Source organism: Gavia stellata, chromosome 36, assembly GCF_030936135.1.
Source record: "Gavia stellata isolate bGavSte3 chromosome 36, bGavSte3.hap2, whole genome shotgun sequence".
Lineage (NCBI taxonomy): Eukaryota > Metazoa > Chordata > Aves > Gaviiformes > Gaviidae > Gavia > Gavia stellata.
In genome coordinates this window covers 1,777,046-1,790,907 of record NC_082629.1, presented here as the reverse complement: position 1 = coordinate 1,790,907, position 13,862 = coordinate 1,777,046, and the positions used below count along the sequence as shown (strand labels likewise).

At 71.3% G+C, this 13,862-nt stretch overlaps 2 protein-coding genes and 1 non-coding gene across 4 annotated transcripts; 1 reads left to right on the top strand and 2 right to left on the bottom strand.

The window, feature by feature from the left end:
• Positions 1-756: 756 nt before the first annotated feature.
• On the bottom strand, positions 757-838 carry TRNAS-CGA (transfer RNA serine (anticodon CGA)). Its single transcript has one exon. It is a non-coding gene; the product is annotated as a tRNA-Ser (tRNA).
• A 504-nt stretch (positions 839-1,342) lies between these two features.
• SMARCC2 (SWI/SNF related, matrix associated, actin dependent regulator of chromatin subfamily c member 2) lies at positions 1,343-10,024 on the top strand. Its single transcript, XM_059832767.1, is given in 31 exon segments — positions 1,343-1,459; positions 1,613-1,732; positions 2,827-2,912; positions 3,243-3,324; positions 3,408-3,500; positions 3,597-3,666; positions 3,824-3,893; positions 3,998-4,073; positions 4,162-4,293; positions 4,409-4,524; positions 4,623-4,747; positions 4,858-4,917; positions 5,014-5,051; positions 5,345-5,475; positions 5,573-5,644; positions 5,734-5,847; positions 5,943-6,096; positions 6,227-6,319; positions 6,552-6,671; positions 6,740-6,802; positions 6,875-7,133; positions 7,680-7,841; positions 7,922-7,986; positions 8,077-8,206; positions 8,297-8,463; positions 8,538-8,672; positions 8,749-9,067; positions 9,158-9,406; positions 9,409-9,529; positions 9,741-9,898; positions 9,972-10,024. Coding segments are annotated over 31 exon segments (3,744 nt in total). The 5' UTR covers positions 1,343-1,348.
• A 389-nt stretch (positions 10,025-10,413) lies between these two features.
• MYL6 (myosin light chain 6) lies at positions 10,414-12,924 on the bottom strand. Of its 2 annotated transcripts, XM_059832730.1 has the most exons (7): positions 12,879-12,924; positions 12,654-12,681; positions 11,549-11,692; positions 11,302-11,475; positions 10,987-11,064; positions 10,852-10,890; positions 10,426-10,453 (listed from the first exon to the last, which is right to left on the bottom strand). In XM_059832730.1, the coding sequence occupies exons 1-6, from the start codon at positions 12,879-12,881 to the stop codon at positions 10,862-10,864; spliced, it is 456 nt and encodes a 151-aa protein (XP_059688713.1). In that variant the 5' UTR covers positions 12,882-12,924; the 3' UTR covers positions 10,426-10,453; positions 10,852-10,861. The 2 variants fall into 2 exon arrangements, with proteins under 2 accessions (XP_059688712.1, XP_059688713.1); XM_059832729.1 differs by lacking the exon at positions 10,852-10,890 and having other exon boundaries at positions 10,414-10,453.
• Positions 12,925-13,862: the final 938 nt, after the last annotated feature.

Sequence of the window (13,862 nt, the reverse complement as noted above, 5' to 3'; positions counted from 1 at the left end):
CTGGTTTTTTTTTTGTACTTTTTTTGGCCTTTTCTTGTTTTTCACACACCCTCCCTTTATTTTATTTTTGAAGTACCGTGGACAGGCACCTCAGAACCTGGTTACGTTTACTTGTTGGGAACTTAATTTATTTGCATTTGTTTTGTTGTTTTTTACAGTACTTTCTCCGCCGGTGTCTGTACTGCTCGGAGCGGCCGCGGTCCGGTGCCCGGCTGGCCTGGCGGGAGGCAGGGATTTAAGTGATCAATAAACAGCGTTCTGGTTGCTTTATCGGCGTCTCGGCGCGTTGGGGGTCCGCGTCCGCTCCCCGAAATCCCCTGCCAGGGAGGACGCGGGGGTGTTTGACCAAGGGGGTCCGTCCCACGTGAAAAATGGGTGGTTCGGGGGGGTCCTCCCTCCCCGTCTCTTTGTGTCGCTCGGATCAATCGAGGCCTTTCCTGAGCGCTGCTGCTGCGGCTCCCTCGGGCCGGGGACCCTCCGCGGGAGGGACGGACCCCCACCACGGGGCTCCCGGGGGACCGGCTGAGGGTCCCGGGGGGCTCCGGCTGCAGGGGGGGGTTGTCCCCGATACGGGTCTCTGCAGCCTCCCTCCCGGGGCCTGGTTCCCCAAAAGTGCTATCCCCCCCCCGGTCAGAGCCCCGCTGCTCCCGCCGTTAAAAGAGCGGGTACGGGGTGGGAGAACCCCCACGTGTGACCCCCGCCCCGCAGCAGCCCCGTTCGAAGCGGCCCCGGGAGCCCCCGCAAAAACGGGACTGGCGTCACGGACAGGATTCGAACCTGTGCGGGGAAACCCCATTGGATTTCGAGTCCAACGCCTTAACCACTCGGCCACCGTGACTCCCGCGCCACCCTCCGCCGCGCTCCGCCTAGAGCGGGCCCGGCCGCCGCCCGCCCCGCCCCGCCCCGCCCCGCCCGGTGCGCCCGGGCTCACACCGGGGCTCCCCGCCCCTCCCGCTGCCCCGCCGCCGCTCCGGACCAGCCCCCGCCCCGGGGCCACCGGACCGGGCCGCCTCGCCCGCGGGGGGGCGACGGGGGGGGGGGGGCGCGTCGCCGAGCGCCCGACCCGGCAGGGGCCGCCGCGGCCCGGCCGCGCCGGTACCGAGCGGGCAGCGCTCGCGCAGCGCGGGCGGGGGAGAACGCGGCGCGCCCCGGGGCCGGCGGGGGGCGGTAGAGGGCGCGCGGGGCGAGGCGGGGCCGGCAGGGGGCGGTAGAGGGCGCGCGGGGCGAGGCGGGGCCGGCAGGGGGCGGTAGAGCGCGCCCGGCGCGGGGCGGGGCCGGCAGGGGGCGGTAGAGCGGGCGCGGCGCGGCGCGGCGGGAGGCGGCGGGAGGCGGCCCGGCCCGCTCGAAGATGGCGGTGCGGAAGAAGGACGGCGGCCCCAACGTCAAGTACTACGAGGCCTCGGACACCGTCAGCCAGTTCGACAACGTCCGCCTCTGGCTCGGCAAGAACTACAAGAAGGTAGGCCGCGGCGGCGGGCGGGGGGCGCCGGCACCGGCCCCCGCCCCGCCGGGCCCGGCCTGTCACGGCCCCGCCGCCGCCATCGCCGCCCCCCCCCCCCCCCCCCCCCCCGCGGGCCCGGCCCCGGCGGCGGCGCTGACCCCCCCCCCGCAGTACATCCAGGCCGAGCCCCCCACCAACAAGTCGCTGTCGAGCCTGGTGGTGCAGCTGCTGCAGTTCCAGGAGGAGGTCTTCGGCAAGCACGTCAGCAACGCGCCCCTCACCAAGCTGCCGGTGAGCCCCCGCCGCGGCGGGCAGCGGGGCGCGGGCAGCCGGCGGCGGCACGGACGGGGGCACGGTGGGCCGGGGGCTGCGCCCCGGCGGGGGACGCGGCCCAGTGACACCCGGGGACCTGGGGACAAGGCCCTGCGCAGGGACAGTGCCCCAAAGATGCGGGTGCAGCGCCCCGATGACCCGGGGACAAGGCCCCGGTGACCCGGAGACAGGGCCCCAAAGACCTGGGGACAAGGCTGAGCCGGGACGGGGCCCTGAAGACCCAGGGAAAAGGCCCCGGAGACCTGGGGACAGGGCCCTGAGCAAGGACAGCGCCCAAAGACGCGGGGACAGCACCCCGATGACGCGGGGACAGAGCCCCAGTGAGCTGGGGATAAGGCCCTGATGACCCAGGGACAAGGCCCTGAGCAGGGACAGCACCCCAAAGACCTGGGGACAACACCTTAATGACCCGGGGACAAGGCCCCAAAGACCTGGGGACAAGGCCCCAGTGACCCAGGGACAGCGCTCCAGCCTGGGGACAGCACCCGACCACGGACAGCACCCGGTGACCCGGGACAGTGCCCCAGTGCGGGACAGCGCAGGTCAGGGACGGTGCCCCGGTGCCCCAGTGTCCTGGGGACGGTGCCACACTTGGGCACTGTCCTGCTGGCAACTGCCCCCCCCAAGCAGGGTCTGTGCCCCAACGACCAGGGGACAGTGTCCCACCAGGGACAGCATCCCACCAGGGACAGCACCCCGACACTGGGAGAGGGCCCTGACCACGGACAGCGCCCCAAGGACCCGGGGACGACACCTTATGGACCTGGGGACACTGCCCTGGGGACCTCAGGACAATGCCCCGTGGACCTGGGGACAGTGTCCCGGTACAGGGAGTGGTCCCCAACTGGGGACAGTGCCCCAACACCGCAGGGACTGCAGCCCAACGCAGGGACAGAGCCCGACGTGGGGATGGCACCCCAACGAGGGAATGGCGCCCCGACGAGGGGATGGCGCCCTGACGAGGGGATGGCACCCTGCCCAGCGCCGCGCCGCACCGGGGACACAGCCCACCCCTTGCGGCCGCCCCCCCGACCCCTTTCCTCCCGTTACAGATAAAATGCTTCTTGGATTTCAAGGCGGGAGGAGCCCTGTGCCACATCCTGGCAGCGGCCTATAAATTCAAGAGCGACCAAGGATGGTGAGCACCCGCCTGCGCCCGTCGGGGCTGGGGGGGTCCTGGGAGCGGGAGGGGGCTGGGGTGGGAGTCACGGGGCCAGGGGTGGGGGGGTCCCCTCCATGGGAACACCCTGGGGTGGCCTCGGCCGGGGGCTGCATGGGGGTGGGCTGGTTGTAGGGCACCCACCTCCATAGCAAGCAGGTGCCAGGGCATGTGTCCCCCCACCATGGACCCCTGATGGGGTTCAGGCGCACGTGTGTCCCCCCCTCCCCGGCCCCCCCAAGGCTTTGGATGCTGACGAGGAGACCTGAGCTGTGGCTTTCATGAGAGTCGCTCTTTTCTTCCAATAAGGCGGCGTTTCGATTTCCAGAATCCCTCGCGGATGGACCGCAACGTGGAGATGTTCATGACTATTGAGAAATCCCTGGTGCAGGTAAGAGGCGCTGCCCCTGCCCCCCCCGCCCCTGGGTCCCCCCCTGTCCCCCACCCGCTCACCGCTCTGCTCTCCTTCCCCAGAACAACTGTCTGGCCCGGCCCAACATCTTCCTGCACCAGGAGATCGAGCCCAAGCTGCTGAGCAAGCTGAAAGACATCGTCAAGAGGCACCAGGTCAGTGGCAGCACCGGGGCGGGGGGCACAGGGGGGCCCATCCGACGCCGTGTCCTGGCACTCAGCCCTGGACCCACTCCCCTGCTCTCCTCGCAGGGCACGGTGACCGAGGACAAAAGCAACGCCTCCCACATCGTCTGCCCTGTCCCCGGGAACCTGGAGGAAGGTGGGTGCAAAGGGGAGCTCCCTGCTCTGAGCTCACCACAAAATGCCGGGGCGGAGGGGGGTGTTTGGGGGCCAGAGCCGTGCTCGGCATCACGGGCGGCTCTCGGTGGGACGGCGGGTCCCTGCTCAGTGCCGGCCCCGCTCCATGTCTCCCACAGAGGAGTGGGTCCGGCCGGTCATGAAGCGCGACAAGCAGGTCCTGCTGCACTGGGGCTACTACCCCGACAGGTGAGGGGTCCCGGGCGGGGGCTGCGGGGACGGAGCCCCCCCTGCCCACGGGGCACCCACACTGCTGTGGGTGCTGCTCTCACCCCGTCCCTCTGCGCCCACAGCTATGACACCTGGATCCCCGCCAGCGAGATCGAGGCCTCCGTGGAGGATGCCCCGACACCGGAGAAGCCCCGGAAGGTAATGGGGTCCCCCAGGCTGGGACGGCGGCTGCAGCCCCCTCCCCTGCCCGCTGGCTGCCTGACACGCCTGCACCCCTGCCCGGCAGGTCCATGCCAAGTGGATCCTGGACACGGACACCTTCAACGAGTGGATGAACGAGGAGGACTACGAGGTGACAGACGAGAAGAACCCTGTCACCCGCAGGAAGAAGATCTCAGCCAAGACGCTGACGGACGAGGTCAGAGCGGGACAGCAAAGCTGGGGGGGGGGGGGGGGGGGGGGGGGGCACGATGGGGGGTCTCTGCTTGGCCATCCTTCTCGGTTGCACCCAGCGACCCCCCTGTCCCCCCCAGGTGAACAGCCCCGACTCGGACCGGCGGGACAAGAAGGGGGGCAACTACAAGAAGAGAAAGCGCTCGCCCTCCCCCTCGCCCACCCCAGAAGCCAAGAAGAAGAACGCGAAGAAGGGGTGAGCCCGGGCTCGGGGGGGGGCGGCAGGGTCGGATCCAGCCCTGGGGCAGGGGCTGAGGGGTGGTGACGGGGACACGGGGGTCTCTCCCTTCGCAGACCCTCCACCCCCTACAACAAATCCAAGCGCGGGCACCGCGAGGAGGAGCAGGAGGATCTGACGAAGGACATGGATGAGCCCTCGCCTGTCCCCAACGTGGAGGAGGTCACCCTGCCCAAGACAGGTCAGGGTGGGGGGCCGACAGGCCCCCCCGCGGGGTTCCCCCCACCACGAGCGTGGGCTGGGACAGGGACCCGTCCTCGGGGTGCTCAGCGTTGCTTCCCTCCGCTGCAGTCAACACCAAGAAGGACTCGGAGTCTGCGCCTGTCAAGGGGGGCACCATGACAGACCTGGGTGAGTCCGAGCCGCCGGGGCCGAGTGCCGCGGCAGGTCCCCCGGCACCACAGACCTGGCAGTGCCCAGAACCGCCCCTGCTCTCCTCTCTTCCAGATGAGCAGGAGGACGAGAGCATGGAGACGGCCGGCAAGGTGAGGCCCGGGGCCGTCCCCGCCGCCCCGGCCCAGCACTCCTCCAGGGAAGACGTTCCCACCCCAGCACAGGGGTCACCATGGCTGGGCGGTCGCCTCTTTGTCCCTCTTTCCTTGTCCCTCTTTTTGGGTACAAAAAGGCCCCTTTCTGCCCTTTCCCTTGCCCCTGGGGCTGCAGGCGGCTTTACCCTGGGCCGCTGGCCTCATCCTGCTCTCGGTGAGGATGAGGAAGGGTGCAAAGGGCCGGGGGGGGCTCAGGACCCCCTTGCCCACGTGGCGCTGGTCTCTGGCAGGACGAGGAAGAGAACGGCACTGGGAGTAAGGGGGAGCAGGCCAAGAACCCCGACCTGCACGAGGACAACGTGACGGAGCAGACCCACCACATCATCATCCCCAGCTACGCCGCCTGGTTCGACTACAACAGGTACAGGACAGCCGAGGATGAGGACGGTGCCCCGGGGCACCAGCTGGATGGTGCGGGGCTGCCGGGCCGGGCCCTCCCCGAGCGTCTCGTCTTGCAGTGTCCACGCCATCGAGCGCCGAGCCCTGCCCGAGTTCTTCAACGGCAAGAATAAATCCAAGACCCCTGAAATGTGAGGCTGAAGCCCCCCCAACACTTCCCCGTCACTACCAGTGCCGGTGGGGCCGCAGCCGGCTCCGACACCTCGCCACTCTCCCCCAGATACCTGGCTTACCGCAACTTCATGATCGACACATACCGGCTGAACCCGCAGGAGTACCTGACCTCCACGGCGTGCCGCCGCAACCTGGCCGGGGATGTCTGTGCTATCATGCGGTGGGTCCAGCGCCGGTGGCGCCAGGGAGGGGGTCGGTTTGGCACCCTGGCGCTGGCAGAGGCACCAGCGGGGTCTGAGCCCCAGCTCTCCGCAGGGTCCACGCCTTCCTGGAGCAGTGGGGCCTCATCAACTACCAGGTGGACGCCGAGAGCCGGCCCACGCCCATGGGCCCCCCGCCGACCTCCCACTTCCACGTCCTGGCCGATACGCCCTCGGGGCTGGTGCCGCTGCAGCCCAAGACGCCCCAGGTGGGTGCGCGGGGCGGCCGCTCCTCGCCCAGCCGCGTCCCCCCTCTGCCTTCCCCCGGTCCCCGCGGGGGCCGGGCGCGGGGTGGGGTGGGGGCGCGGGGGGATCGCACAGCTTCGATCCGTGCCTCAGGGCCGGCAGAGCGACGGCGACGCCAAGACGGGCCGCAAGAGCAAAGAGATCGAAGACCTCGTCACCGAGACGGTGAAGGGGAAGCCGGAGCTGGTAGGCGGCTCCTTGGGGTCCGTCCCCCCGCCGCTGGCCGAGGAAGGCTCCTTCCCTCCTCCCCCTCGCGCCCCGCATGCCGCCCTGCCCCGGGGAGCAGGGACGCGGGGGGGACACTGTGACGAGATGGGGCACGAAGGCTTCTCTGGGATGGGTTGGGAGGGGGAACCGGCGTCCTCGCGGCTTGTCCCCTGTGGCCGTGTCCCCAGCGTCCTCTCTCCTCCCCCGGCAGCAGACCTCGGCCTCGCAGCAGATGCTGAACTTCCCCGACAAGAGCAAGGAGAAGCCGGCTGACATGCAGAACTTCGGCCTCCGCACCGACATGTACACCAAGAAGAACGTCCCCTCCAAGGTGGGCACCCCCCCGTCCCCGTCCCTGTCCCGTTGCCTGCCGCCGCTCACGCCTCTCTCCCCCCACAGAGCAAAGCCGCCGCCAGCGCCACGCGGGAGTGGACAGAGCAGGAGACGCTGCTGCTGCTGGAGGTGAGCGAGGGTCCATGGGGGGGGCGAACGGGGCTGCCGGACCCCGCTGATGCCCCCCCCTCCTTCCCACAGGCCCTGGAGATGTACAAGGACGACTGGAACAAGGTGTCGGAGCACGTGGGCAGCCGGACGCAGGACGAGTGCATCCTGCACTTCCTGCGGCTGCCCATCGAGGACCCCTACCTGGAGGACTCGGAGGCGTCCCTGGGGCCGCTGGCCTACCAGCCCATCCCCTTCAGCCAGTCCGGCAACCCCGTCATGAGCACCGTCGCCTTCCTGGCCTCCGTCGTCGACCCCCGCGTCGCCTCCGCCGCCGCCAAGTCGGCTCTGGGTAACGCGGCCCACCCTGGCAGGGCATGGCATGGGCGGGGGGCCAGCCTGGGGGGGGCCTGGCCGAGTCCTGGGGGGACAGGGCCTGTGGGGAGAGGGATGAGTCCTGTGGGGAGTCCTATAGGGGGACGGGATGAATCCTATAGGGAGCGCTACAGGGAGACAGGACAAATCTTATGGGGAGACAGGACAGGTCCGATAGGGAGACGAGTCCTGTAGGAAGATGGGAATGAGTCCTATAGGGATTCCTACGGGGAGATAGGACGAGCCTTACGGGGCGATGGGATGCGTCCTATAGGTAAATGGGATGAGTCCTAAGGGGAGACGATTGAGTCCTATAAGTCTTTCCCTAGCGAGACGGGAAGACTCTTGTGAGGCGACGGGCTGAGTCCTATAGGGCATCCTATAGAGCAGCAGGACAAGTCCTGTGGGGAGACTTAAGAGGGGATGGGACAGCCCCCCCCGAGGGATACACCATGCCGAGGACCGGGGCTGGCTCCGAGGGGCGCGGGGGGCCCCGCTGAGGGCCCGCGGCGCTGCCCCACAGAGGAGTTCTCCAAGATGAAGGAGGAGGTGCCCACGGCCTTGGTGGAGGCCCACGTCCGCAAGGTGGAGGAGGCGGCCAAGGTGACGGGCAAGGCCGACCCCGCATTCGGGCTGGAGAGCAGCGGCATCGCCGGCACCACCTCCGACGAGCCGGAGCGGATAGGTGAGGCGGGGTCAGCGTGATGAGTTTGCCAGGCCTGGGGCGGGCAGCAGCGAGGCCTGACCCTGCGCTTGCGTCCCCAGAGGAGAGCGGTGCGGAGGAGGCACGGGCAGAGGCGCAGCCAGCAGAGGAGAAGAAGGAGGCGAAGGTAGCGGCTGCCCCGGGGAGGGGGCGCGGGGGCCTGGGGAGGGCGGCTGGTGCAGGGACTCGAGCGGCCGCGGGGCTGGTCCCTCCCCAGGAGCCCCGGGACGGCGCCGCCGAGGAGGAGGCGAAGGAGAAGCCCGGGGAGGCACCCAAGAAGGAGGAGGAGAAGGGGAAGGAGGCGGAGGGCGAGAAGGAGCCCGACAAGGGTGATGGCGATGGCGCAGGTGAGTGGGGGGCCCGGCTGGGGGCGGGGGGAGGCGCTGACCACCCCCCCATGGTCCTGCCCCGCCGACACGGCCCCTGCCCTGCCGCAGGGGAGCCGGAGAAGGAGAAGGAGGCGAAGGAAGGGCCGGACGAGGCGCCCAAGGAGCCACCGGAGCCCGAGGCCGAGCGCAAGGCCAAGGTGGAGCGGGACATCGGCGAGGGAAACCTCTCCACCGCCGCCGCTGCCGCCCTGGCTGCCGCCGCCGTGAAGGCCAAGGTGAGGGGCTGGGGTCAGGGCTGGAGGGGTGCAGCCTGGGTGTGGGTGCTGACCCCCCCGGTCCCCCCCCCCAGCACTTGGCGGCAGTGGAGGAGCGTAAGATCAAGTCGCTGGTGGCGCTGCTGGTGGAGACGCAGATGAAGAAGCTGGAGATCAAGCTGCGGCACTTCGAGGAGCTGGAGACCATCATGGACCGGGAGCGCGAGGCCGTGAGTGATGGTGGTGGCGACGGGGGGGAGCCAGGTGCTTGCCCCCACTCCAGCTGACCCCCCCGTGTCCCCCCAGCTGGAGTACCAGCGGCAGCAGCTGCTGGCGGACCGTCAGGCCTTCCACATGGAGCAGCTGAAGTACGCGGAGATGCGCGCCCGCCAGCAGCACTTCCAGCACCTCCAGCAGCAGCAGCAGCAGCAGCCGCCCCCCCTGCCACCGGGCGCCCAGCCCCTGCCCGCCGCCGCCGGAGCACCCCTGGCCCCCGCCGCCCACCCGCTGGGTGCACCGCCCGCCCCCGCCATGGTGGCCCCCGCCGAGCCCGTGGGGCAGCCGCTGCCCGGGGCTCCCCCGCCGCAGCCGCCACCGCCGCCGGGCGCCCCGGCCGTCCCGCACGGTGAGTCGGGGTGCCAAGGGTGGGCGGCTGGGTGGGGGGGCCTCAACGCTGGAGGCTCGGCACTGACGCCCCCCCCGGCTCTCCCCGCAGCCCCGGCGCCATTCCCCGGGCAGCAGCCGCCATCCCAGAGCCTGGCTGGGAGCCTCGGTGGCAGCGGCCACCCCGCCGTGCCCGGTAATGCGCCCGCGGCCCTGCCCTTCGGATTGCCTCCATCCGCCATCCCATTTAGCATGGCTAACCCCCCCGCCGAGCCCCTCGGCGCCACCTTCCCCGCTAACCCGCCCGCCCTCCCGCTGCATGGGGCCCTCGCCAGCAGCATGCCGTCCGGGGGGCTGCCCCCCACCACCCACCCACCCGGCCTGGCCCTGCCGCACCTCGCGGGGGGCTCGGCCGCCGCGCACAGCCCCGCCATCGTGGCCGCCGTGCAGGGAAGCCTCCTTCCCAACCCCGGCCTCCTCGCAGGTGAGACATGGGGGGGGCGTGGGGGGCCACCGGGGACAGGGAGGGGGGACCCCCCCGGGAGTGGCTCAGGGAGGGGGGGGACACACTCGCGGGCATGGGGCTGTAGGGGGGGGGGCTCAACCCTTCCCGGGAGCTGTGGGGCAAGAGGGGCTCGTGCACCCCCTTGCCCCCCCAGATGTGACCCCCCCTCCTTTCTTTTCTCTCCCTGCAGACCAAGGCCCCCCCCTGCAGACGGACCCCATCGCGCCCAGCCCCAGCACGGCCACCCCCGTCCCCCCCACGCAGTGAGCCCCCGCCGGGCCCGAGGATGCCGCAGCCCCCCCACCCCACCACCGGCCCGGGGAGACCGGCCCCTCCCGCCCCCGCAAGGCGCCCCAGAGGAAGCCCCGACCCCCCCCCAGCTTTGGTATTTTTTTTATGATTGTCCCGGATTTTATTTAAGCGTTGGCCTCCCCGGGCGGGCCGGGGACCCTGCTCCCCCCCGGCTATTTATGAGACAGCTCCAACCCCACCTGGCACATGGGCATTCCCCCCCCACCCCGAGCTCCTTCTCAGTTGTCATTCCCCCCCCTTTTGTTTTTTTTTTTTTTTTAAAAAAACCAACAAAAATAAAATTCCAAGTCCCCGGGGCGGGAAGAAACAGCCTCGTGGTGCAGGGTATGCCTGGGGGGGGGGACGGACAGAGGGGGGGACGGACAGAGGGGGGGACAGAGGTTCACAGACTCAGCGTCACCTTTCGACACTTTATTTGATGCCGTGGAGCAATAATTTAGCCGGTGGGGCTGGGGGGGGCTGTGGGGGGGGGGAGGTGGGTGGTGGCGGTGGCAGGAAAATGAGGGAAAAGGCACAAAACCCAGAGTCGGGGAGGGGGGGACACACACGACACGAGGGGTCTTCAGCCGCTCAGCACCATCCGGACCAGCTCTGCAGAGAGAAGGGGGGAGAGCGGGGTGAGGGGGGGGCTGGTGTGCCCCCCCCAGCCCTCGTCCCAGAGAGAGGCAGGAAAACCAAAGAAGTCAAACGGCTGAAGAGCGCAGGGAAGAACCGGCGTCGCTGCAGCCCCGGCCCAACGCCGCGGCACTCGCTGCCGGGGGGGGCTCCACCGGCCCCCCCCACACCAGCACCCGCGTCCCAGCCCCGGCACGCAGGGGGGCTCCATGCAGAGAGGCATGCGGGGGGGCTGCACCAAGGGCGAGAGCGCAAACCAGGCGGCCTTTTTTTTTTTTTTTGCTTTTTTTTAAAAAAAAAAAAGACACCACGGAAAAAAATAGGAAGGAAAAAAAAAACTGTAAGTAAACTGAGGGGAGCGGGGGGAGGCGTACCCCTGCGGCGTCACCCTGACAAGATGTGTCTCACAAACGCTGGGAGGAAGGAAGGAGACATGTTGGTCAGGGAGGGAGCGGGGCCGCGGCCGAGCCCCCCGGGACCCCGAGCCCCCCGGGACCCCCGGCCCTCACCTTCGTAGTTGATGCAGCCGTTGCTGTCCTCGTGCCCGGCCACCAGCTGCTCCACCTCCTCCTCCGTCATCTTCTCGCCTGCGGGACAGCCCGCGTCACCCCGGGGTGGTGGCGGGGGGCACACCGGGGGTCCCCGGGGCTTGCGGGCCTTCGGGGGGTCCCTGGAGGTGTCTGGGCGCTTGCAGGGACCCCAGGACCGGCCGGGAGCTCGTGGGGTGCCTGGGGCGGGCTGGGCTTTGGGGGTCCTGAGGGATGGCCGCGGGGTCCCTGAGGGCTGACGGATTTGGGGACCCGGGGCGGGGGGGCGATGCTCACCCAGGGTGACGAGGACGTGGCGGATCTCGGCCCCCATGACGGTGCCGTTGCCCTCCTTGTCGAAGACCCGCAGCCCCTCCACGTAGTCCTCGAAGCAGCCCTGGTCCTTGTTCTTGGCGATGGTCTGCATCATGGGCAGGAACTGCTCGAAGTTCAGCGTCTTCAGGTTCATCTCTGCGGGAGAGAGGCGGTGGGTGGGGGCCGGGGGGGTCCTGGGGAGTCGCGGCCGGGGGGGTCCCCCACTCACCATCGCTCTTGGGGTTGCCCAGCACCTTCATGACCTCGGCGTTGGTGGGGTTCTGGCCCAGCGCCCGCATCACGTCCCCGCACTGGCTGTACAGGATCTTCCCGTCGCCCGTGCGGTCGAAGAGCTGGAACGCCTCCTTGAACTCTGCCGGGGCCCCCCCGCGTCAGCGCCCCGGGACCCCCGGCGCACCCGGAGCCCCTCGCCAGGGCTCCCGTCCCGGGGGACGCTGCACCCCCGGACCCCACGCTGACGGCGCCCCGCAGCCCGCACCCCCGGGACCCCCCCGGGGACCACGCACCCCCGGGACCCCGCACCCCCGGGACCCCCCCCCGACCCCCGGGACCCCACCCCCCCACCCCCAGGACCCCCGACCCCCGGACCCCCCAGGACCTCCCCCACCCCCGGGACCCCGCACCCCCCGGGACCCCCCCCGACCCCGGGGACCCCGCACCCCCGGGACCCCCCCCGACCCCGGGACCCCGCACCCCCCCCCCACCCCCGGGACCCCGCCCCACCCCCGCGTCGAGTTCCGCTCCCGACCGGGATCCGGTTTCCCGGTGGAACCCGACGCCGGCCGGGATGGAGGCCGCGGCCCCCCCCGGGGATGCTGCCGGCGCCCCCCGCCCCAAGCGGACACAGGCGCCCGGGCCGCTCCCGCCCCCCCGGGGGGGACAAACCGTGCGGGCAGCCCCACCCGCAGGAATGCGCGGCGCGGCCCCGCGCTGTGCCCATATAAGGGCAAATGGCGCAAGAGGGGCCCCGCCCCCCCCGGGCCCGCACCCCCCCCGGGCCCGCACCCCCCCGCCACGAACGGCCCCGCCCGGGGGAGACTTTGCCCCGGGAGAGGCCCCGCCCGCGCAGGAAGCGCTGCGGGCGGCGGGGCCGGTCCCGGTGCCGGGGGGGGGGGGGCGGTCCCGGTGCCGGGGGGGGGGTCCGGTCCCGGTGCCGGGGGGGGTCCGGTCCCGGTGCCGGGGGGGGGTCCGGTCCCGGTGCCGGGGGGGGGGGGGCGGTCCCGGTGCCGGGGGGGGGGGGGCGGTCCCGGTGCCGGGGGGGGGGTCCGGTCCCGGTGCCGGGGGGGGGGGCGGTCCCGGTGCCGGTCACTCACCCGCAGTCTGCTCCTCCGAGAAGTCGCACTGCGGGGAGAGCGCGGCGGTCAGCGGGCACCGGCACCGGCGGCGGCACCTCCCGGCCGCGCCCTCGGGGATGGCGCCACCGGCCGCGCCCGGTGCCCCCCCGCGCCCCTCCGCCGCCCCCCGGCGCGACCCCCGCCCCGCTGCCCCCCGGTCCCCCCCCCCCGCAGCCGGTGCCGGTGCCGGTGCCGGTGCCCCACCATGGCGGCGGCCGCTCCCGTCGCTGCTCCGCGCTCTGGGCCGCGGGCGGCGGGAGGGCCCTTTCTACCGACCGGCGTCACCGCCCGCCCATTGGCCGCGCGCCGGCTGCGTCACGGCGCGCTCATTAGGCGATGCATTATGCATGCGGGGGCGGGGAGAGGCGAGGCTACGCCCCTTCCTCGGGGGGGGATTTTTTGTCTATAGATGGGCACCGAGCGGGGCCGGGGGGGCACCGCCATGGGGGGCACCCCACGGGTGACATCCCCACGGGCACCAGTGACGGCATCCCATGGGGCACCCCACGGGGGGGGCACCCCACGGGGAGACACCCCAGCGCCCATACCGCGTGGGGGACACCCCAGCGGGGAGCACCCCATGGGGGACACCGTGATGGGGACACCGTGATGGGGACACCCCACGGGGGGACACCCCACGGACAGCATCCCCAGAGGGACCCACCCCAGTGACCACACCCCATGAACAGCACCCCCCCAGTGACCACACCCTGTGGGTGGCATCCCCCGGGGACACCGCTGGGGGGGGGACATCCCAATGACCGTGGCCCACGGGGGACACCATGGGGGGGACACCTCGGTGGGGGACACCCCACGGACCACGCCCCACGGGCAGCATCCCAGCGGGGACGTGAGGATGGGGACACCCACGGGGGAGGCCGTGGGAGTACGTCACACGGGGGGACACCGCAGCGCCCAAAGCCCCCCCCCCCCGGGACCCCCCAGGAGCAGACGGCCTTCTCCTCCCTCCTTTATTAGTGGGGGGGGACGTGGGGGGGACGCAGCCCCGGGAAGGCAGCGAGCGGGTCGGCGCGGGGGTGGCACGGCGGCGGCGGTGGCATCCCGGTGGTGGCACGGCGGTGGCATGGTGGCGGCGGTGGCGGCAGCTCTAACGAAAGCGTCTCCCCGGGGGGGGCCGGGGGCACAAGCCCAGGCCGGGCCCCCCCGCGCCGGGAGGCTCCTCGGTGG

Coding starts and splice junctions, on each gene's coding strand:
- MYL6 (XM_059832729.1), bottom strand. Junction 11,693..12,653: donor CTCGGAGGAGCAGACTGCGG/GTGAGTGACCGG, acceptor GGGCCCCGGCAG/AGTTCAAGGAGGCGTTCCAG. Junction 10,454..10,986: donor CGGCTGCATCAACTACGAAG/GTGAGGGCCGGG, acceptor TTCTCTCTGCAG/AGCTGGTCCGGATGGTGCTG.